Raw genomic sequence first — 23,744 nt, forward strand, 5'->3', positions numbered from 1 at the left:
ACTCTCGACTTGTTTGGTATTTATAATAGATATAGTAAAGGAAATGCAGCAACAGTTTTGATATTGTTAAGTGTAGAAACGAAACACAAAAGTACTCCATCTGGAGAGCAGAAGAAAAATCTGGGACCTTTGATATTTCTGTGGTGATCGCCAATAAAGCGATAACTGTGCAAAGAGTGGAAGCACCTTAATTTGAAACACAAAGGTGAGGACTAAACTAAAACTAGGCACAGGGAGGAAAAAATCGGCAAAATTTATACAAGGATTTCTAGGAAAAAATATTTCTGAAATATTTCAGTGAAACTCATACACAAAATGTCTTTTCATGCTAGAAATCCTTGGAGAAGTTCAGATTTTGAAGTGGCCACTAATGGATCGAATTTGAGGTTTGGAGGAAAATTAAAATTCTGGGATTTTAAGAAAGTGAGACAATGAAGAAAGAGTTGGACTATAGTATGCTCATTGAGTTTCAAGAGGTAATTTAATTGTGGACCCACAGTTTATAAATATACTTCACTGTGGCTACTACTACTGTGTTTTAAACCTTGAAGTGGCCACTACTGGTGTGGTTTACCTTAGTTTTATGTATTTTATTTTTTTATGCACTTGCGTCTCCTGTGAAATTCAACTATGCCCCCGTTGAGCGAACCTCTCAGGTTTTGAACCACCATGGTAGACCCCAAGAGCCTGGTTAGTGGTTATGCCACCCAGAGACTGCAGCTTTGTTCTTGTAATGGATTCGTCCGTCTGGAACAAAATGTTTTCTGCCTCAACCTTCGCTAATACCTAATCTTTTTCTTTCGAAGTTTAGCTGTACCCTTGCTGTGGTTTCTGGCAGGTGTGCTAAATTTACTTTAGCTACCTGTACTCAGCTCCTATGAGATGAGATCTGCCTCCAGCTTGGTTATTGTCTATTCCAGACTGATGTGTCCATAACAAGGATGAAACTGCAATCTTTGGATGGTATAACCGGGCTGTCGGGGTATTGCATGAAGACACCGCCCTTTAGCCAGGTTTATGGCAGAACTAAACACTATGGTAGAGTACATTACTTACATTAAATCGTGTATTTGGAAATTATTGATTTCCAGTTATTTTAGGAAGTTAAGCTATGTATTGAGTGGCTAATTAATGAACAAGAGGCTAGTAATGGTGAGAACCTTGAAAGAAATAATCACTGTAAATGCTGAAACAATTCGCAAGAATACCAAATCCCAGTTCTTAAGTTTTGGAGTTTAAGCTGGATTAAGTTATTTCCAGTCCCTATCAGTTAAAGTAACAAGATTCAAAAGTAATTAATCGGTATTTGATATTTCCATTTGCTTTAGAAAATGCGTTCTAACAAGATGTTTCCTAAATACACTGATATTGAAAGATTTTTGAAAACATCTGTAACCCTTGACCAGCGGTTCCCAACCTTTTCCCCTATGCGAACTCCTTTAAACTTCAAAAAAAGTTCACGAACCCCTTGGGTACTAAGTAACAAGCAAAAAAAAAAGGGCACACACACATAGACAATAAAATTCGGGAGATTTTTTTTAAAGTTTGATTCCGCTCGACAGTTTGTAATGAGCGAAACATAGTTGCAAATATTTCTATAAACTGAAATGACTGCTAAAAAATAAATGCAAAAAAAATTTAGCAAAAAATAAGCTGATTGTTCTGCATTGAGCTTCAATAAACTTCTTAAAAAATTTGAAAACAGGATATTTGTGGAACAAAAAGGCCAAAGACAGAGGGAGTTTGGCTGAAATTTTTCTGACATAAGGGTACATTTATCTCTATTATCACTAAGTCAGAAGTCAAATAAAGAATGATCTTTAATCTGAGACTGTTCTCTGAAAGGTATTTTAAGAAAACGAAAGTTTTTTATAATAATTTTTGATACTTTCTGTGGATATTTTTGGTTGGCTAGCTATTTTTTCCCTTTTTCGACAACAAAAATCGAAGTAAATTGTAAAAAATGTAGTGTGAAAATTGTAGCAACAAACAACAGCGTGTCTCACTTCTATGCATTTTTGATAATAAAAGAGCAGAGCGATTGCTCTTCCTCTTACTCAAATTAATGGTAAAGAAACTAAACATCAAAAGATTTTAGACGCTCGCACATGCTCTATGTAATATTTTCATCAAGTTTAATCAATCTTTCCGATCAAAAGCTTCTGAGGAAGCGAACGCTTTCAAATTATTTCATCTGAAGACGTTATTTATAAGTAGAGCTTTTTTAACATGGCTTCAGGGCTATCATTCTCAATGGAAGCGCTAAAACAGGCGCTTTGCAATGACAGACTAAATTATTTAAACGTAAAATATGTCTGGAATTAGACAAATATTTTAATGATAGGAGTATCGGATGTGCGAGAGACAAATAAAGGAGCAAAATTTGCTTGAAACAGCTTGAACACGAGACTTCATCAGAAACCAGGCATGTTAAAACTCCGCCATTACAATATTTTTTTTCGCTAACCCCCTGAAAACCCCTGGGAGTTTGCAAACCACCGGTTGGGAACCACTGCCCTAGACTATTCTCGAATATGAAGTTTTTTTTTTGAACTAATATTAAATAAAATAATTCACTAGTTCTTCATACTAAAAACTTAATTTTCAAAAGCAGTTTAAGTGAAACAAAGTTTAAAAATAAAATGAACTTAAATTAATAAAATTAACAAGTACTATATACATTTCAATTTTAATTAAAAGGCACTAAGAAAAAGTAACTTTATGGATGAACATTACATTTAATTAAACTTTGGACTATCCCAAGAGTCGCCGTATACATTTCGTGAGGAACCTAGAAAATAAAAGAATTTATACATAAATTTTTTGTAAAAAAATGGCGATTCATTTATTTAAAAAAAACACACTAAATAGAAAACATTAATCCATGAAAGATTTTTTACTATAGAACAAATGAAATAGAATAGTCCCTGTTTGCCTAATACTGCTGAAGTAATGTTTTTTAAAGTTATAGTTGAGAGTTTGGATTGGGAACAATCAACATATAATCATCAATGTCTATGACTGTTTAGTTTTTCAAGGTAAGATATAATGAAAAGCTAATAACAGAATACAAAAATTTCTTCAAACTTTTTACGGCCTTCATAATGACTGCTTGCACTTAATTTACTTGCCTTCCAATTCAATGTACAAACACGTCATGAGAAAAACTGCCTAAGCGAAAACAATGTATAAAAAGGATAACATTATGAGAAAGAAAATTTACGTTTAAGCATTTTTCCATTTTTTTTTCAAAGTGGAAACATTTTCAGGAAACCATAAGAAAAATATATAGGCCTCATAGAATGTTCTATTTTTTCTTCTTCTAAGTTTTGAATTCAATGTATAAACACGTCATGAGAAAAACTGCCTAAGCGAAAACAATGTATAATAAAAGGATAACATTAAAAGGAAGAAAATGTTTAAACTTTACATTTTAGCATTTTTCAGTTTTTTTTTTTTCGAAGTCAAAACAATGTCATAAAAGCCATGCGAAAAATACATAGGCCTCATAGACTGTTCCATTTTTTTCCTTTGTTTTTTTTTAGGTTTCAAATTCAATGTATAAACACGTCTTGAGAAAAAACTGCCTAAGCAAAAAAATGTATAAAAGAATAGCATTAAGAGAAAGAAAATGTTTCAAATTTACATTTAAGCATTTTTGTCTTTTTTTCAATGTCAAAACCTTATTATGAAAGCCATGAGAAAAATACATAGGCCTCAAAGAATGTTTCTTTTTTTTTTAAAGTTAAAACAGAAAAATAATAAAAGTATTGTAATGAAAAGTCAAATCAGTCGTTCTAAATGTTTCAATGTAAAAACAAATTTAAAAAAGAAGATAAAGATCCATTGCATCCAAAAGCTATCCAGACTAAGTAGGAGGGATCAGTCGCAGGAATCACACAATATTTAGCCTGTCTTGCAAAATCTCTCCTTCATGTTATTGTCTTCATCATTTATTGCTTTTTTTCCCCTCCCTCCCTCTTTTTTTTTTTTTTTTTTTGTTTTGAAGAAAAACATGTGACAGAGGGTATACTTTCAGTTGGGTACTTAGAACTACAAGAAATATTTCAACTTTTATTTGGAATGAAAAATCAGGATTATCAGAAGAAATTCTAGTAACCCCAGATTTTTTTATTTCTGTGGTTAATTTGAACTCTTCAAAAATTAACTTTTACTCTAGTTTATCTTTAGCTGGATAATTTAGTTTTTTCACTAACTTACGGTAACATAAATATAAGTCGTATCTTTTGAGCATTTCAGGGTACAGGGGCCCTCCAAACATAAATTTTCGAGAGGAGGACATTCTCAATTTACCAAACAAAACTCCTAATTTTACTGATAAAATATAAACTTGTACATGTACAAATACTTATATCTACGAAGAACAGATATACGGCAAAATTATTTTTAAAAAAATAATTACAAGCATTATCCTATATATTGCAATACTGTCTCCAAATTTGTCAAATCAGCAGACAAAATTTGCCGAATGATGAAATTTTCGGGAGGTCCAAGTCTTTACAGTGACCTCTCACGCTTTCTCATCCAGGCACCCCCGCTAACATAAGCCAAGGGGCCCATATAGGGGGGCTCAAGCCCCCCCCCCCCCCCTAGAAATGAGAATTTCCTTGCTCATAGTGCTTTTTTCTTTGCAAAAATGTATAAAAATTACTTTTCCAGCCATTAATGAATAAGTTATTGAAAATGTCAAACTTTAATTTTGCTAATCAGTACTGAAATCGGTTTTCATGGGGAAAATATTCTGCTAAACCATTGGGAAAAATTTTGAGGCCCCCCCCCCCCTTAAAATTTTGCATATGGGCGCCCTTGACGTAAGCATTTGTGTATAAAATTAGATTGTAACTATTTGAAGCAATAAATGATTTAACACCATAAAGCAGCCAGAAAAAGGCAAATGAAATATTCATATTTACTTTCGGCAGGTTCGTTGTAACGTTTTGGAGGGTCGACACTGGCCCAAGGTCTTTGTGGCCCACTACTGGACTGAGGTGCTTGTGGCTTTCTCGATTGTCTCTCATACTCTTCTCTGTTTTTAATGCGTAGTTCATCATAAGTGACAATCTTTCCTGTTGGTTTAATATCTTCAGAGAGCATTTGGTTTTCACCTGTAATCAAATTATTAATGCAATATTTATTTATTTTTTTTTTTCAATCAGTTGATCTTAAGTTTGACAAAAATTGTCAAACTTACTGTCTGACCATATACATGTCATGACCCATAGACTGAAGGCTAGTATCTGGTTTATAGGCGGAAATGGACGTATCTATTAGTTTATAGGGGTGTTAGTTGGTTTGTTTCAGATGTGCACTTTTGCCCCTCTATTATTTAGCCTTAGTCTTGTAAAAATGAAAATTTGCTCACAGCAACCCTGTTTAAATCTAAAGCATATATACGATCTATATTCTCATGGGGAAAAATAATTGATTTATTCATTTACAACAAAGTTTTTGCAATATTTATTTATTTTTTTTTTTCAATCAGCTTAAGTTTACCATTTTGCTTTTAGGCTAGTTCCTGAATAGGGGTGTTAAATGCACTTTTGCCCCTCTAATTTATAGTCTTTTATTTTATTTAAATTGATGTTTCCATGGATTTATTCATTTACAACTGAGCTTACCATTTTGTGTTCCTGAAAGAAATGAAAATATTTTATTTTATTTTTGATGTTTCCTTATTTTATTTTTTTTGAGAATGCAACAAATGAATAAGGCACTAGTGACATTATAAAACGCGTGCATCAAAAAATCCCATCGTTATTTTCCCTTCTCCCCTACTAGATTCATTCAGAAGGAGTTGTCTTTACTTGGCACATAGCCAAATTACATACAATCAGTGGTCAAACAGTAAGTATGCCATATCCAGGGCCAGATTTAGGGGAGGGCAGGCGGGGCCACTGCCCCGGGCCTCCACAGCAAAGGGGCCCCCACAGTAAAATTTTTACAAAATATCCTAACTTTCATGGGTCGAAAATATGGGATATATACATATGTATCAAAATATTCGGATATATATATATATATATATCAAAGTATCGGATATTTTCGAAAATATGATGATCTTTTCGAACCCTGATTAGGGGCCTCCACTCTTTCGTTGCCCCGGGGCCTCCACACTTCCAAATCCGGCCCTGGCTATGTCACTCTCTAAAATTCCTATAAGCTGTTGTGAGAAAAAGATGATTTTAAAAAAATCATTCAAATAATAGATTACAATAAGCAAGAGAGTTATTTTGTACTTTTTTTGTTAAAACAACAAAAATGATTCAATCTGCAGATTTACTGCTACGTGCAGCTACATTCTTTGCATAGGCGGCTTGTTCGGGATGGGGGTAACTGCTCCATCGCTTTTAAAAGTAAAGGGACCTTGCCCCTCCATTTTTCTTCTTCCTTATCTCTCTGTTCTGAATTAGATCAGATCCACGAGGTTGTTCGCCTTAATCAACTTCAAGACAGAAGCAGGTCTCTTCAGTAGATCCTTGCGTACAAAATCAACAGAAAAAAATCAGATGTTGTGCAGCGGCCTCTTCAGTATGACCAGGGGTCTGTCCAGGATTTTTCACAGGGTCCGTTTTTTGTGAAAAATTAAATAATTTTGTGAAAAATGAATAAATTTTGTGAAAAATAATTAATTTTGCAAAAAAAAAAAAGAATTTTTTTGTTAAAACGAAATTTTATAATTTAGAGATGGCACAAACTGCATCAATTAAACTTAAAGTTGAGTGTTTTCCTCTTCTATGTCAAAAATATCATTCTGGAGTTTTTTCTGATATTTGGTGGGGGGGGGGGGGGGCATCGCTCTCTCAAGTATCAATATTTATCTACCATTCTACATTTTGTTAAATTATACTACAAATATTTCTGTCCAGTATTTAAAATAATTATAACAAAAAAAAAAAATAAATAAATAAATAAATAAATAAAATTCAGAATAGGGTTCAGCATTTAACTTTGTGACCCAAGACACTCTTAAAAAGCACAGAATTTCGTTTAAAACGTATAAATTCCGTGATTTTAACAAAAATAAAAAGTTATTTTAATTGTTTACCTCTTAACAAAGCGTAATAAACATCAAAAATTCGAAAAATCGGATTCCGTTAGCGGATGCAAAGAGATCGCAATTCTCAAAGTGAAGGCATCAAAAGTATAAAAACGACTTGTAAAAGAAATATTTTTGATAAAATTATTTTAAAATTGCATTTTAGAGTCCTATGATAAACATTTCGTTAACATCTATGGACATAGTTGAAGCAAAAAAAAAAAAAAAAAAAAAAATAAATAAATAAATAAATGAAATAAAATAAACCATCTATTCAGCATTTTAATTTTTGACTCATAACAGAAAATGGAATTTTGCTTTAAAAACTTGAAATGAGAGTTCTAACAGAAATAAAGAGACTTTTCATTTATTTGCATCCTAATAAAGCGAAGTTAGCTCGAAAAAAGAACAAAATATGACTCTCATATCAGATTTAAAGGATTGCATTTTTCAAAATGTAGACATCTAAAGAAAAAAACGGTAATTAAAAGATTTTATTTAAAGTTAATCATCCTTGTTAGCATCGAAAAATCAAAACCCATATAATTTTCTCCCAAAATAACAATTAAACATTGCACCACACTGTAAAAACGCAAATATTGACAAGCTAGTAAAATGAGAATATTTTCTAATCAAGTCATTATAAAGGTTCAACGCCAAATGCTAAGTGGTGATAATTTTGAAGTTGGTAACCCTATTTGAAGCGATCATATTTTTTCCCCACCCTTACTATCCTTTTGCAGTTCTAAGTTCATTTCGCAGATATATATTATTATTGTTTATTAAATCATGAGGGGGGGGGGGAGAAAAGTGCTTACCAATGCCTTTTCAGAAAAGTTTACAACAACACCGCTGCTAATTAGCTTTGATAAAACAAACAAACAACCATTATATTTATTTGGCAGTAGCAATTATTTATCGCTTGCAGGAGCATCGCAAGAGTGCCGATTTTTTTCTTTCAAAATTAGCCGATTTTGTATAAGCTGATCCCTCTAATTTGACTTCAAAAAAGATTCCAAAAATTATCGGTTTATACACAGAAATATGCATTGTTTTGCTTTCAGATTTGCTCTTTCAATCAACAATTTGTGAAAGATCCGATCTTGTTTATCAGAATTTTGTGAAGGGTCCGTTTTGTTTGATCGGGATTTTGTGAAAGGTCCGTTTTGTTTGATCGGGATTTTATGAAAGGTCCGTTTTGGTTGATCGGATTGTTGTGAAAGGTCCGTTTTGGTTGATCGGATTTTTGTGAAGGGTCCGTTAACGGACCCAAATATTCTCTGGCCAGACGCCTGATGACATTTGGTGCAAATTGGGAAAGTCCTATTATCATGGGAAAATCTGAGGGTTTTTAGATGACCTGTGCTCAGGCGAGTCAAAGCAGTTTGATCTCTCCTGCCACCCTCAAATCCAAGGGAAGCACCAGGACCCTCGCAAAATACCATGGATGCTCAGGAGGACGTCTCCAAGAGCTGTTTATAGTAGCCTTACATCTGGAGTATAGTTCAAAGTGCGTCAGAGGATCCCCACTATTCTGAGTCATAGTAGAACTCTCTTTCGCCAGTCCATCCGCAATATCGTTATATCTCAAATTCACATGAGATGGAATCCATTGTAAATGGAGGTCACAAGAACCGGACAGATTCTTGAGTTTTTTAACAATTCTTATTCCGTTTTGATCTGCAATGATTCCCCAATTTGCAAGTATTGGATTGAACTGTGGCTGTCTGGTAGGATCCATGTCTCTCTAGGGAAACATTACTCAGCAATATAATCCAGAGCCATGGCAATGGCGATCAATTCAGAGCAAAACACGGAGCAATAATCAGTATTTCTACGTTTAAGAGATATTTCTTCATCTCCAGACTTAACAACAACTCCACTTCCAGTGTTCCCTTCAATTCTGCTGCCGTCTGTGTAAATCAGAACAGCCTCAGTAGGAATACTATTAATCTATATATATAAAAATGGAGTTTGGTAAATTTGTTCCCTAAGATCTCAGAAACTACCCGGCAGATTTGGCTGAAACTTTCACCGTTTGTTCAGTTTGGTACTGGGAAGGTTAATAGACCAGTTCGAAAAAAATCCGATTGGTAGTTCCCTTTTTATTCCAATTTTAGTCCCAATTTTCACATAAATGCCCCAATATGGGGGTGGAAAAAAACGTGCACATATTAACATTATATGTCCATCGAAAGCGTCAATTTTTCTGCTGAAGATGGCATCTGTTCGAAGTTTCTAAGTTGTATAAAAAACGAGTTATGAGCTTTTTTATTCCCTGTTCCAAGGCTTTCATCAACCCAAGTCATTATTTAGTGTGTCATCTCAACTCCGAAGAATTGTTGTATTGTTGAATATTTTTGCGTTTCGTCTGACTTTTTGAGGCTTTTCTTAAGTCAAATCTTAAAGTAACGTTTTTTCACAAGATTGGCTAAAAATAAATGGATTTGGCTGATCATTTTACTTTTAAACGGAACTTATGTAATTAATGGTTTATTATTATTATTATTTATGCTGATTGGACACTTGCTCACTATATCCAACCAACCAGCAGAAATATCGCCAGAATTTTTTCAGAAAGATTTCAGTAGCTGATGCATTTGGCAGTTTTTTCCACTGTCGCTGTTTTTGAGCCCAAAGACTACGTAATAATGTTTCTCAGCTTTCACCATATAAACAAAATATCGCCAATCAAAGATACTTAAAAAAAAATGCTGTGTAAAATAATTCAACATCTAAATTAGGCAAATCCATAAACCGCACAAAAACTTCCATTAATTTTTCTTTTTGCACAATTTCAAACAATCGCCAAATTTTACTACTTATTTTAGAAACATTTCGGATGAAACCGATTAGCCAAAAGTATCTCAGCATCTGGCAACAATATTTCTATAATAAGAATTAGTAAGGAGGGGGAGTATTATCGAAAGTGTCCCAAAATGATTCTTGCAAATTTGGTAAGATTTTAAACCGCACCAAGTGCCCACAAAAATTGAAATTTCCCAAAATAACTAAAGCAAGTGTAAGGGGAACACGGGCCGCTACATTTTTTAAAACAGTTCGTACATCAATAGCCATACAGAGAAGGTTTTAGATTAAAAAAAAAAGTACTAACAGATAAATCTTTTTAAACATGCAAAGTTTAATTTCATATTTCGGAAATTCTTCAAATTTGTATATGCTTAAATGTCGTGCTTTCGTTTCTTATTGGATACTATTTTGTTCTTTATACTTATTGCTATTTTAGTTTAATAAGTAAGGAAGAAGCTCGATTTTTAATCACGTCAAAAAGGTTAGTTTTAAATTCTTTCGCTTAAAACAGAAAACAAGGGCAAGTAACGATTGTTTCTCATAATTATTACTGACCCAGGCAACGACGGGTATTTTTGCTAGTCACTTCTAAAGCAACCTGTCTTAAGTATTCAGGATGTTGAGTTGTCTTATTTGTGCGGATAAATAACTCTGTATGAAAATAAACCCCAGGCATCTGGTTCAATGGGGATTCGATGGGCTTTAAAGAATTGAATTCCACAGTAAGTTTTAATACATTTAACTTCTCAGCACTGCTGAGAGGACTATTCCTTTTTAACCTTTGGTTATTTTGCCATCCACATACAAAGTTTGCAGCATGATGCTGATCACGGTAACTCATGAGCTTGCTGAAGTATTTTGTACCCACTTTTCTAAGTTCAGAATTAACAGTTGATCAAATTATAAAATTGATCGATTCAGGTGATTAAAGAATGAAGAACTGATCTAATAAGCGAGTTTCATATTTTTCTCAAGTAATTATTTCATATAAAGTAAAATGGAACTTTGAATTGGGGAAAAAAGGAGTCTATATACTGTGACCATCCATTGTGATTTTTAACGCTGCATCCCTAATTTTTTATAGGTATTTCATCAATAATAACATTAAACTTCTTTTGATGAAAAATGGTCAGCTCTAGGGGCACCACTCATCTAACCTGCTCCCCCCCCCCCAGTACCTCTGACTCCCGTTTTTTTTGGTGCATCAGCTGCTTATGATACCTAGGTTATGTCATAACACAAAAAAGCACAAATTAAATATTAATGTTCAAACCAATTATAAAGAATAATAATTTTCAAGAAGTCATCCTGCAAGATGGGCTGACTTAGCGAGTTTGGTTTTTTTGATAAAACTTATGAGGAAAGAACACAATCACCATGTAACACAACAGTACCATGTCAATAACGATGTAACAGGAACAAGTAAAATAAAATTATATGTATAAAAGTACTACATTTAAAACCTCACTTACAATTTAGAATTTAAAAAGTTGTAAAAATGAATTTTAAATGCCAGGTGTTTGATAAAAACAGTATCTTTCATTTCAGTTTTTTCAGTTGAACAACTAAATAGTTAACCTAACCTTTTTAATCTACACTTATGAATTGAAAAAAAAAATCTGCTGCTTTTTTGTTTGGGTGGATTTATGCTGTACAAAACTCCTGCATTGTGAAATATGACATCCAGCTTCAAAGGTCATTTCCAACTTTTCTTTGATAGCTCCATTCAGGGCCGTAACCAGAAAATAATTTCAGGGAGGATTTAAAAACTTTCATGCGGAGCTTACGAATTATAAAGAAATTTGTGCTAATGTTCAAGTCGTCGGGTTATCTGTTGTGAAAGCATTTTATGCAATTAATATACATATGAAAGACATTTGAGTTTTGGAACAATATTTTTTGGAAAATTTTAAATATAAAGAACATTTAAATATTCAGTAAGTTACCACCCTATAGCTAAGGGCGGCTAATTTCATGAACATTTAAATGTAAAGTCAAACTTTTCAGGGGGGGGTGGAGTTGAACCCTAAGAGCCGTCCCCTCTTGTATATGGCCCTGGCTCCATTACAGAAACAAAGTTTCCTCAGAAGCAAATCTATACCTCAGGACCAGACTAACGCAAGTCCAAAAATTTAGATTTCTAGGTAAATACTGCATTGTATGCAGAGCCATATTCTGCATTGAGCAACAATAGTGTAATTCTGTAAAACAAATTCCCTTACAACTATGTACAAGCATTATAACAGCGTGAGCCCTGACCTTTGTATGCACCAGTACTTTTAACACTCTCCTATACAGTAGTCATAATGTGAATGTGGTTGATGTTAGTCTGGCTTTGAGGTACAGATATTATTTTCATAAACTAGCTGCGTCGCCCGGCTTTGCACGGTCCACCTCAAAAATAAAAGTTATGTCATGTGACGCGAGTTCAACACTCAGGCTTGAATCAAAACAAGAAAAAAAAGTCAGTGAAATTTTGCGGCATATTGCAGAAAACCCCCCAAAAAGTAAACATTTTAAATCCCCCGATTACAGGAAAAGCCTCAAGACAAAAACGAATTTTGCCTGTTCATATTTGAGAAAAAAAATGGCAACAGATCTTTCATCTTGATGATTTTCTTCACTGCTATACATTTTAATAAAGGCATTGTTGCGGAAAGTTGAGATGAGGCACTGAATAATAATTTCAATGGAGGAAAGCCTTCGAAAAATAGGGATTTTATGTCGAAATCTAAGTGTCATAATTAAAGGTTTTTAATTGATATCTCCGCTAATTATTATCAGAGGAGTATGTTAAATAGTCGAACATGAAGACGGGAAGATTATGGGTCCATCGATACCTGTTTCGATGGTCAATTCACTGTCACTCGGGAGAAGAAGCTTGGACATACATTGATACATAGGTACATACATAGATACATACGCTCAGTTTTTAATTATATAAGACTATAAGAGCATGATTTAAAACTGAAAAATCTAGTGTTACATTATTTAATTGTAGGTAATCATTCTTAAGTTGAAAATGTTTCTTGATTTGAATTATTTTTTCAAAAAAGTAATGGAAACGGATAAATGATCAGATTTCCATATTGTTAGCATGGAATTCAAAATACATTGCTAACAAATATCTCAAAAACTTATTTCTGCAGATGCTGCACTTTACCTCCCAATGGCAGTATAATTACCCGTAGAAGTGTCAGCTAGTAACTTGAATGTTGTACGTTACAAAATTTGCATATTTTATCTTCATGTAAAAAAGTGTTTTGACTAAATTACTATATCACCCATGACAATTCGCCTAGAAGTGCAAGTAATGACCAAATACATAGCAGCACTTTCCTCCTGATACCTGTCATAAACATTCCTAACCTCATACCAAGCTCAATATTTGTAATATTTAAAACTAGTCAGAAAATTCATCTGACACAATGTTACCCCCTGCAGTTACAAAGCAACTCTTTTGTAACATATTTTGTGAACAGACTTATTGAATTTTATCACATTTATGAAAAAAAATCACTAATAATTACAATAAAAAGAAAATAACAATTGTTAGAAAATTTAATGATAATGCATTAAAAATAGAGTTTCTTTTATGATAAATTTATTTAAATTCTATTTTTGAAGTTAAAAATTTTGAGAAGAATCTGTTTCTAGAATTTGTAAATTGGTGAAGTATCTGTTTTGAAAGTTTGGAGTGTTATAAAAAGTTTGTAAATGGACATAATTTTTTCCAAAGAAAACCTTGCAATTTAAGTAGTTTTGACTGTTCCTTTCATTTTCACAACTTATTTACAAATTTTGATATACAGTGAAATTTCGATAATTCCACACCCCAAAGGAACAGGAAAACATGTCAACTGAAGCGGAAGTCAATTTTCGAAGTTTCATAATTTTATTTCCTAACAAGTTTCTGTATCACTTATTATTGCTTAACATTCACATTAAGAAAATTATTGCTAGTAAATGAATTTTCTTTTCTCTTTTTGAAAAGTACATAATAAAATCACTAATATTATTTGAATACCTCAAAAGGAATAAGTGCATATTTTTTGAAAAGAGATTAAAGCTTCTTGTCAGTCCTGCTCACACTTGTTAGAAAAACATGTCATGGTACCATTTTTCTCCAGTGGACTCCCCTGGATACATTTATCTTACCTTTTCCTAGCCTTTTTGAATTGCACTAACAGTGCAGAGTGTGGTGGCTGACTTCCCTGGATAAAGGATTGAATTATTTAAAAGAGCTTTCCAGAAAAGAATTGATTGTCCAAGAAACGGCAATGTAAAATCCTGAGAAAAAGTCAATATGAAAGAATGTTGGTAGCAAAAGTTGGACTAGAAAAGCAATCGGATGTCGACTTATAGGGGTTCTTGTCGACTTTTAGAGTTGTGTCAAGTTAGAAATGTTTTCGCCCATTGAAATCAGCATTAGACCAACCATAAGAGGAAAAAAATGTATGGCGCAGTATAGTCCTCAAGGGGCTCTTGCACTATTAAAATTTAAAAAAAAACTAACAACCAACCATAAGAAAAATAAATGTTGAGTTACTGGGGTAGTTGAGTTATCCACATGTCAAGTTATTTAAGTTTCACTGTAGTAGAAAAGCACATGAGAAAAAATAAATAAGTAAAAAACACTAAAGTTAATGTGAATCGACATTCAATTTTTAAACTTAAAAACAAAACTCACGATCAGTAGACGGCCTCTCACGATCATCTAGCCCAGAGTATTGAATATTTTTATCAGTATCTAAATTTAAAGATCCTAAACTTGAGTGATAATCCTTATCTGTGAAATAAGTAAATCTGTCATCTTTCATTGAGAGGTCATCTTGATAAGTCGTAGAAGAAATTTCACTATCAAATCTGAAACAAAGATTAAATTTTTAATGTCCAGGTAACAAGCAAGTTGAAAATAAAAGTTTCAGTATGTGGAAAATATTATTTCTTGTAACAAGAAACATGAACTTTAATCATACAAAACAAACCATTGTTTCATGAATTTTATTGGACGCATTTAAAAATAAAACAAGTTCTTCTCTATGATTGAAGTGAAAAACAACGTAAATAAAGCACAAATATTGGAGAAGATACAGCATATAGCTATTTCAAGGCTACAATGGAGCCTCTTCATCAGTGCAGAGAGCTCAACAACACAACCAAAAGTTGCGAGAGAACTGTTCTCTCGCCACACAAAATGATTTCCACATCAAATGATTAAAGATTAAGCCCATTGTTTCGAAAATTCATTGCCTAACAACAGCAACATTAAAAGTAATCTTAATGTAAATTTTGAATCAAGGCCTCTCTGGAGCAAGCATGATATTTATTGCTTTCTTAGGAGTTGCATCCTTATCTTTATACATAAAGGGCTACTTCTGTCCGGGTGTCCGGGGTAAACTTTAAAACTACTGGACGGATTTTAACCATTTTTTCCACATAGATAGCTACATCATCAGGGTTCAACTTAGGCTATAATTTATTGCTAAAAAACTTAGCTTAAATGCATCGTGATCGAAAACAGTAAATGTCATGTAATTTCCACATCAAATGATTAAAGATTAAACCATAGACTAATAATTAAAATAGACCGAGCGTTGGCAACCCTTTTGCTGCTCATAAACCAAACCATGTGACTGGTGGATATCCTAGCAACAGCGGGTGTTGATCGTAGCAGACGATCAACGCCCGCGAGAAATAAAATAAATAGAATTGATGGAACACTTAAGAATGATCTTTTATGGAGTCCGATTTGTAAGTTTGTTATTCTAAGTTGTAAATAACAAGTTGTTTAAATACATGTCGAGTGCAAAACTAGAGATAATCCTGCCATCTAGCAACCATGCTGCCAAAGTTTTCACCATGCCTCCCACCAGTCACATGATGTATCCATTAACCAATTTTTTCATCAGCAAGTCTGGCTATACAAGCAACTCAGGCTATAATTTATTAATTAAAAACTTAGTTTAAAAAAGTTATGTTGGAAAACAGTAAATTTCATGTAATTTACCCATGTTATGATTAATCATAAAGTAAAGAAATACACATAGAAAGGCTCCGTCTATGGCAAAAAAGAGATGAAATTGAAGTCAGAATTATGGGATACAGCGGTGCAATGAAGAGCGGGGTTATGATAACGTGATCGCTTCGCGAGTATAGTTTTCACCAATCTCGCAAAGAGACTTTATAAAGTGGTTGGTGGATTGGTTTGCATTTTAATTCATGTTTTAATACAATTTCGAAAACCTGCTTCATAAACTTGCAAAGATATCTAAGATTAAATTAACAACCAATTGAGATTCAGTAATGGAGTGTTTTGAATCAAGATGTATCTCAAGAAGCTAAGGATCTTGTGATACAGCGGTGCAACTTCCGGCTTCAATTTCTTAGTATATAGAGGGCCTCTCTATGTAATTTCTTCACTCTATGTGATTAAATATAAAACCCATTGTTACAAAAATTCGTTGCCTAACAACAGCAATATTAAAAGTAATCTTAATGAAAATTTTGAATCAAGGCTTCTCCGGAGCAAACATGAGTTTAAAGTCATTTAAACATTTGGAAACTCTACTTTCCGCACCCTGAGGGAAACATAGTAGAGAGCTTTTTTTTTTCTTTTTGTGTGTGTGTACTATTTAATTAAATGAAGCAAACTAACTGATTTTTTAGTGATCTTTGTTTTTGTTAGTTCATATTTTGGAAATTCTTCAAATTTTTATATGCTTAAATTTGTGCTTTCGTTTCAAAATGAATATTCGTTGGTTCTTTATACTTATTGCTATTTTACTTTTATGGGTAAGGAAGAAGCTTGATTTTTAATAACGTGAAAGCGGTGTGTTTTGAGTTCTTTCAGTTAAAACAGAAAACGAAAGAAATTAGCGATTGTTTCTTACAATTATTACTGACCCAGGCAACACCGGGTATTTTTGCTAGTTATTTACATAAAGAGAGAAAATTCCATCCTAAAAAGCAAGTTTCTTTTATGTATTTTCGTTCATGTCATTTGTTTATTTTTACTAGTTTTAGTGCTTGAGATTTTAGCTACTTATGTTTTAATTTTTTAATTGCACTATGAAATTACATAATAAAATTCAGACATACCATGCACATATGATTAGAATCATATAAAATCCAAATGCTGAAATGAGTATTTAAAATGATAGATCAATAAAAAAAATTAATAAATTAACCAAAAAAGCATAAAATAATGAACTCTGTCACATGGCTACCAGGGCCTGATTACTAAATAGCTCAGGAAGCTTGAGCTTCCCCTCAGAATGTTTAGGGAGGTCCTAAGAACTTCAATTTCTGCCTTCGATTAAGAACTCCAATTTTATATACAGGGTGTTTCAAAAAGAAGAGCCCGATTTCAAAAAAATCATAACTATTTAGATTTTAATCTGCTTCATTAAATAAAGGTATCATTAGAATGAGAAAAATCTCGAGTTTCACAGAGTTGCCAACAGGTAGCGCTAACTCTCTTTCTTCACCCGCCATTTCAGCGTTTGTGAAAATGGCGGTTGCTCGACAAAAATCGTATTTTGTTCTACGCTTCGTGAAGTGTGAGTCCGTAACAACTGTTCAGCGTGATTTTCATCGAGAATACCCTGGTGTTGAACCGCCTGCCTCAAAGAACATTAGAAGATGGTATAAACAATTCAAAGAATTTATTATTATCAATCTAATATAAAATTAATCTGAAGTGTCTATTTTCAATATTTTTCATAATACATATGCATTTCAAATCGGGTCATTCTTTTTGAAACACCCTGTATAGTAGAACCTCATTTATCAAAATCTATGGTTTATCTGGATCAAATTTGCAGGGTTAAATTTTTTTTTGTTCACTAAAATAATAATTTTAAATTATGATAGCAGGGACGGATCCTACAACTGCGCCAAATATTCGCTCTTTATTTTGATTAAATATACAAATCCTGCACAGGTCGTGTGATAAATTATAGTAATCTAATAAACAGCATAGCATATTTGAAGCTGAACTCTGAATGATAAAGGGTTTGTGAGTAACAGTCATCATTTTTTGCTGTAATAAATGATAAGTTTGCTTATTTACGAACGTGTTTTATTCATTACCCATACTACCCAGAGTTTTGTTTATTCGAATTGCCTTTGATCCCAGTTAGTCTGGATAAAGACGTTATATTGTACTTTTTTACCTAGAGAAAGATACAAAAGAGAAAAAAATTGCTTTAGTATTTTTTTATTTTGCTCCATTTTAGTCATATGATTTAACAACTGTAGAATAGCAATACAACCATATATAATGCATAAAAAAAATTTGTCAGCGGGGGAAAAGCAAGAAAAAAAATTGAAGCTTAATTCCATTGTGCAATGAGTAGAATTTAGAAAACATTCACCAAACAAAAAGTAGGGGTCCAAAATGAGAATGAGCTTCCCCTAACTTCAGAGGTCAATAAAGTCCTGATGGCAAAATCAAGGCATAGCATAATATAAAACTAATTATGATAGATCTTAATAAAAACTAGATTATGGAAACTAAACCTAAAAATAAAAGTTAAAATAAGAATTTATTTCTTTCTTTGATTCCTACTTAATGTTAGATCACAAATTTTGTTGTTACTTCTCAAATCCTTTGCCAATTTCAGGTCGGTGGATTTGAGAAAATCAACTACAGTAAAACCTGTGTATAACAATACGGTCTATAACCATAAACCTGTCTATAAGGATATTTTCCTTGGTCCCAGCAAAGTGATAGCATAAATAATCAAACTGTCTATAACCATAACTTGCCTATAACACAGGGGCGCCTCGTCACTATGGGCCGGGTGGGCCAGGCCCACCCAGAAAAATTGTACACAACTAAGTAGATCATGTCAAAATAACGTTTAGTATTTCGCTAAAAAATTAAAAAAACAACAACAAACAAACATTGAATTGGGGACATGAAACACATTTTAAATCTCTAACACTCTGCATATCGCTTCTAAAATGTGAAAAGTTTTCCATCTGTTAGCGTTTGCGCTTGTAAGCTCTGAGAATGATTCTTGGGGCTTCGACTGGTTTGCTCCTCGACTGACTTGCCACACCTCCACTCCTAACCAATCACGGCGATTCAAACAGACACCAAAACGGGAAGGACGTGTCACTCCAATTGCTGCTGCATGGGCTCCAGCTCCCTAGCCCTCCAAAGAATAGCTCTACTCAACAACAGCAGTAGAAGGGCAATAGTAGGTGGGGAAGGATTTGACACACGTCACTTGTATGAAACAACAGCTCAAAGGGGCAAAAAACGGCTAGCCCACTGAATGAAAGAAAGTGCTCATATCGTTTTCCACCGTCCTTCTGTTGTATTTGTCTTTAATCTTAAACGGCTGTAAATATCTGGAACAGGCATTTTCCATTTTATGCGTTCCTTCCGATTATATTGCATCGCATTGCATAATTATTTTTAATTATTTATTTTTCTGTTTGGAACTAATATGATCGGAATTTCTGAATGAAGAGTTTGTTTTCGAATAAATGGTTTTGAGTGTGAAAAGTTCTGAATTTTTACAAAAAAAACTTCAGTTGGGCGAGATCTATTGAATTTTCTTTTTTGTTCTGATATTTGGCTAAAGTAATAAGTATTAATCGTTTTCTTGGTCTTATTGATATGTGTTTTCTATTCTGTAGTACTCTAAGGCGGAACAAACCTAAATTATTTCAATTTTTGATCCGGTACATTGCTTTAAGTCCTTAAAGGCGTAGGGGCCACATAACCTCAAAAATGACCAAGCTATTCGATTTCTTTTAAATAGTTTATTTTAAAACTTCAGATTGTTTCAAACTTTATGAAGAGAGTTTCAATGCTCTAGTTTAATTAATTAAAAAGTTATTGCTTTAGATCACTCACACTAGGTGTGCTTTTCCTCGATTTCGAATGAGGTGGGTATCTTGTCTTTAAATTGTTTACCTTGAATTTTCAAAAAATGCCCAAGGGGATATTTTTCTAAAACAATTTCAAATTTGAAGTGGAAGAGAAGTTTGAAATGAAGCAACTGCAATAAGGACTATTTTATATTGTTCAACATTACTAACTGCAGTCCTCTCCATTGTATCTGTATAAATGTATAGCGGAGCCCACCCGCTAAATTAAGGCACGAGCCGCCACTGCTATAACAATATTTTTTTAGATCCCAACAGTATTGTTGTTGACAGGTTTTACTGTACTAGCTTTTGCATGATATTGAAATACAGTAAACTCCTGATTATTTGTGGAATAGGGTGGCATGCTAACTGTGGATAAGCGAATTTGCGGATAATCCACAAACTAGGTAAAAACGATGGTAGTGTATTTAACAGCTTAAAAAGAGCAACAACACTTGCATACATGTAAACTATAGGTAAAGCAATTACAGGGTATGCAAAAAATGCATGTAAAAGCTAAGAAGGGATTCCTCATTATTGTAAACAGATTACACATAAATGCGAGGAAATCGAACAAGCAGATTAACTGCAACAGATCAGACTAGGTTACAGCAAAAATGCATAGAGGAGGAGAGAGGAATTTTTCAAGACAGATCTGTTCACTCGTTTACACAGATAAATGGCATAGATCTGGAAATCAGAAAGTAGAATAGGCAGGGTTTGCCGATATATATCAGTCGATATATATCACAATATATACCAGATATTTATTTTGAAAATATCTTGATATTTTTGACATTTATTTTTTCAACTATGGTATTTTCAATATAAAAGTTATATTACCATAGTAATATTGTTCATTTATTATTAAAAATAACTAGAAAGTGATGTACTATATTTTAATGATGTACTAGTACATCAATAATATAACAGAGTAATGTAATTCCTTTTTCATTTTATATTCATGAAATTATTAGTAATGTAGCAATTTAATTTGTGTTAAAAGTGAGTAATTAATTATTAAACATTGGTCAGAAAAAAAATGTCTAATGACTGTGCACCGACTAATGCATATTTTTTATACCTGAATCATATTGATGTAAAAGTAGCTAACAGAAGAAAAATGGGTAAAACTGCTAATGCTAAGTATATGCAATAAAATTGATAAAAACGTAAAATGAAATATTAGATAAAAATAATAAAAAGAAAACTTAATTTAAATTCTACATATTGTAATAATAATGTAAGAAAATAAAGAGTGATTTGAGGATGCATATACTATTTTGAAGACTTTAATTTGTGCTAATATCGGATATATATCAAAATATCGGATATTTTCGAATCCTGAGAATAGGTCTAAAAATCATTAAGTCATCGATCTAAAGCAGGAAATGGTGCAAATCTAAAAAATTAGGTTTTAACTAGTCAGCATTCAGTGACCTTGCAAGGTTTGATGTCATTGGAAGGGAGAGGGAAGGAAGAAATAGAAATGTTTAAAAATAGATTTTTCACTTGTCAAGTTAAAATGTGTGCATTTATCTGCATTCTGTTTATCAATGGGCCATTTCACAGTATTTTGGCCAAATGGTAGAGTCTGCAACATGACACACTTTTTTTTTTGCCATAACTATTTAATTTACTGTTTGATTAGCATTGTTTTATTTTGAGTTTGTGTGTTGGTAGGATTAACTTAAAATAAAATGATGTGCAAATCAAACAATAAATTAAATAAATTACCGCCCATTAGCCAGGGCTGAAGCAGAATTACATGAAATACACCGCCAGCTCAGTCATTTCCAGCCGAGGACTGCAGTTTCATGCTTATTAGCAGGGTGCTAATTAAGAGTGCTAACAAGCACGAAACTGCAGTCCTCGGCTGGAAATGACTGAGCTGGGGGGTGTATTTCATGTAATTCTGCTTTAGCTATGGCTAATGGGCGGTAATTTACTAATATACCATGCCTTGCCCTCAATCTTCGAGTTGAACCGAACCATTGCTTCGGTCACTTGTCTGGTCTGTACTAATTCTATATTAGCTACCAGTTTGGTTGGCACTTTTGGCTTCCTTAAGAGGTTTTCCATCTCCAGCTCAGTCACTTTCCTAAGCCGGACTGTTGAGTGCTATTTAGCACGAAACTGCAGTCCTCGGCTGGAAATGCCTGAGCTGGCGGTGCATTTCATGTAGTAAATTAAATAGTTGTAGGAAAAAAAGTGTCAAGTTGTGGACTCGGCAGTCGGACAAAATTCTGTGAAATGGCCCCAATGCCGACCCCCCCCCCCTGGAAGTGTGAAAGGCTGTGGATAATTTGCCCCATGGATAATCAGGAGTTTACTGAAAAAAATGGTGAAGATCTTCTTTCTCCACTTCAAAAAATCCTGCATAGGCCAGAGAATTTTAACCAACCAGCAATTTTAAGCAACTACCAATAAAATCTTTCTCCATTAAGAAAGTGTTTTTATAAAAGGGAAATTTGATAGCATCAAATGAGTTCTTAATTGAATTTTCAAAAGAAGGTCACAATGGATTTGAATTAATACACATTGCAGCACTTGGTTAATTTATTTCAAATACCTAACCATGAAATTAAAAAAAAAAAAAAAATCTAAATAAAATTAAGATAAAATTTTAGATTAAAAATATAATTAATTTAATGAATTTCAAGAAGATACATTTATTTGTTTTCCATTCTGTCGTAACTTTCAAAATAATAGTTTGACTGAATTAAAACTTGAAGATAATTAAGAAATAATATGCATTCATACGTTTCAGTGGTAAGACCTCTCTTTTTTCGTATGGCATTTGCAATTTGACCATTTTTTACATGCAAAAACTTTTCTTCACAAATTTTTCTATATGAGAATTTTCCCAATATCCAACCAACAAATGCAGCACCTAAAAAATATTTACAAATTATCTTATTAACACCTTTTTTTTCTTTTTCATTTCATTATATTTTTGATTTAAGTGTGGATTCTTCCCTAATAAATTGAGAAAATACAAAATACAGATATGAAATTTTCAAGGCAAAATATCAGTAACTATTAAATGCAGTTTAGAAACTCGTTTTTATTTTTTTAAAAATAAATTAACAAATGATTTTCAATAAGGAGAATTTTTCCCCTGGATCGACCGCTGCATGCAGTGAAAGACACACATAACATGAAAACTCATTTGACACTAAATTCTATAATGGTCCAGAGAGCACATTGTACGACCAGGGGTGGAAGTGACCGACTTGTCACATATAGGACATTTTCCACAAAAAATATAGGACAAATATAGGACACATTATATGAATAATTTTGCTATGAAAAAAGAAATAATACATATCATATATTATTCAGTTATTCTTATCAATGATTTTGTTTAAAAAAAACCTCAAACAAAATACCTTACATCTATAATGTATATGTACTTTCCTGTAGTTGAAAGAATAATTTTTGAAAAAGGTGTACTTTATAGACTAAATAACCAAAACAAAATTTGAACAAAGATAATTTTTATTTTTTTCTTCCTCACTCATGACCCAAGTACTGATTCCACTGCTCTTAGATTTTATATCTAAACTGAACCCTTTACCGCTTGTATTAAGAACAAACAGAGCTTGAGAAGGATCCTTCTGACGTTTTTCAGAGTTTTCTTAATGCTTGAATGTTTTAGCATGCTGCCTCAATTGCGAAAATCCACTATTGCTTATGGACACTGAACAGTTGTAAAAATGGCAAAAAGCGGTAAAATCATCTTTTCCTTTAGTGCACCATGCACCAAAATTTGTAGAATTAATGTCCTCCTGGTTCAACAACTCCACACGAAATGTTGTTAAGCGATGTGATTTTGCCATTATAATTCCACTTATTACAACAAACTACGTTTTAACATCATAAGGAACTAACCATTCCACGATCCCAAAATTCCACAAAAAGAAAAGATTGCAAAAAGAAAATTAGAACATTCTGATCAGAAAATGCACTGAACGCAAAAATATAC

At 33.0% G+C, this 23,744-nt stretch overlaps 1 protein-coding gene across 1 annotated transcript in view; it reads right to left on the reverse strand.

The window, feature by feature from the left end:
• Positions 1-2,670: 2,670 nt before the first annotated feature.
• LOC129229650 (OCIA domain-containing protein 1-like) overlaps positions 2,671-23,744 on the reverse strand; it is a 30,789-nt gene continuing 9,715 nt past the window's right edge. Inside the window, exons 5-8 of the mRNA XM_054864004.1 lie at positions 22,520-22,649; positions 14,559-14,734; positions 4,935-5,126; positions 2,671-2,791 (exon numbers count right to left, since the gene is read on the reverse strand). Coding sequence (XP_054719979.1) covers positions 2,739-2,791; positions 4,935-5,126; positions 14,559-14,734; positions 22,520-22,649 — 551 coding nt within the window. The 3' untranslated portion in view covers positions 2,671-2,738. The remainder of the gene's footprint in view (positions 2,792-4,934; positions 5,127-14,558; positions 14,735-22,519; positions 22,650-23,744) is intronic.

Source organism: Uloborus diversus, chromosome 9 (genome assembly GCF_026930045.1).
Source record: "Uloborus diversus isolate 005 chromosome 9, Udiv.v.3.1, whole genome shotgun sequence".
Classification (NCBI taxonomy): domain Eukaryota; kingdom Metazoa; phylum Arthropoda; class Arachnida; order Araneae; family Uloboridae; genus Uloborus; species Uloborus diversus.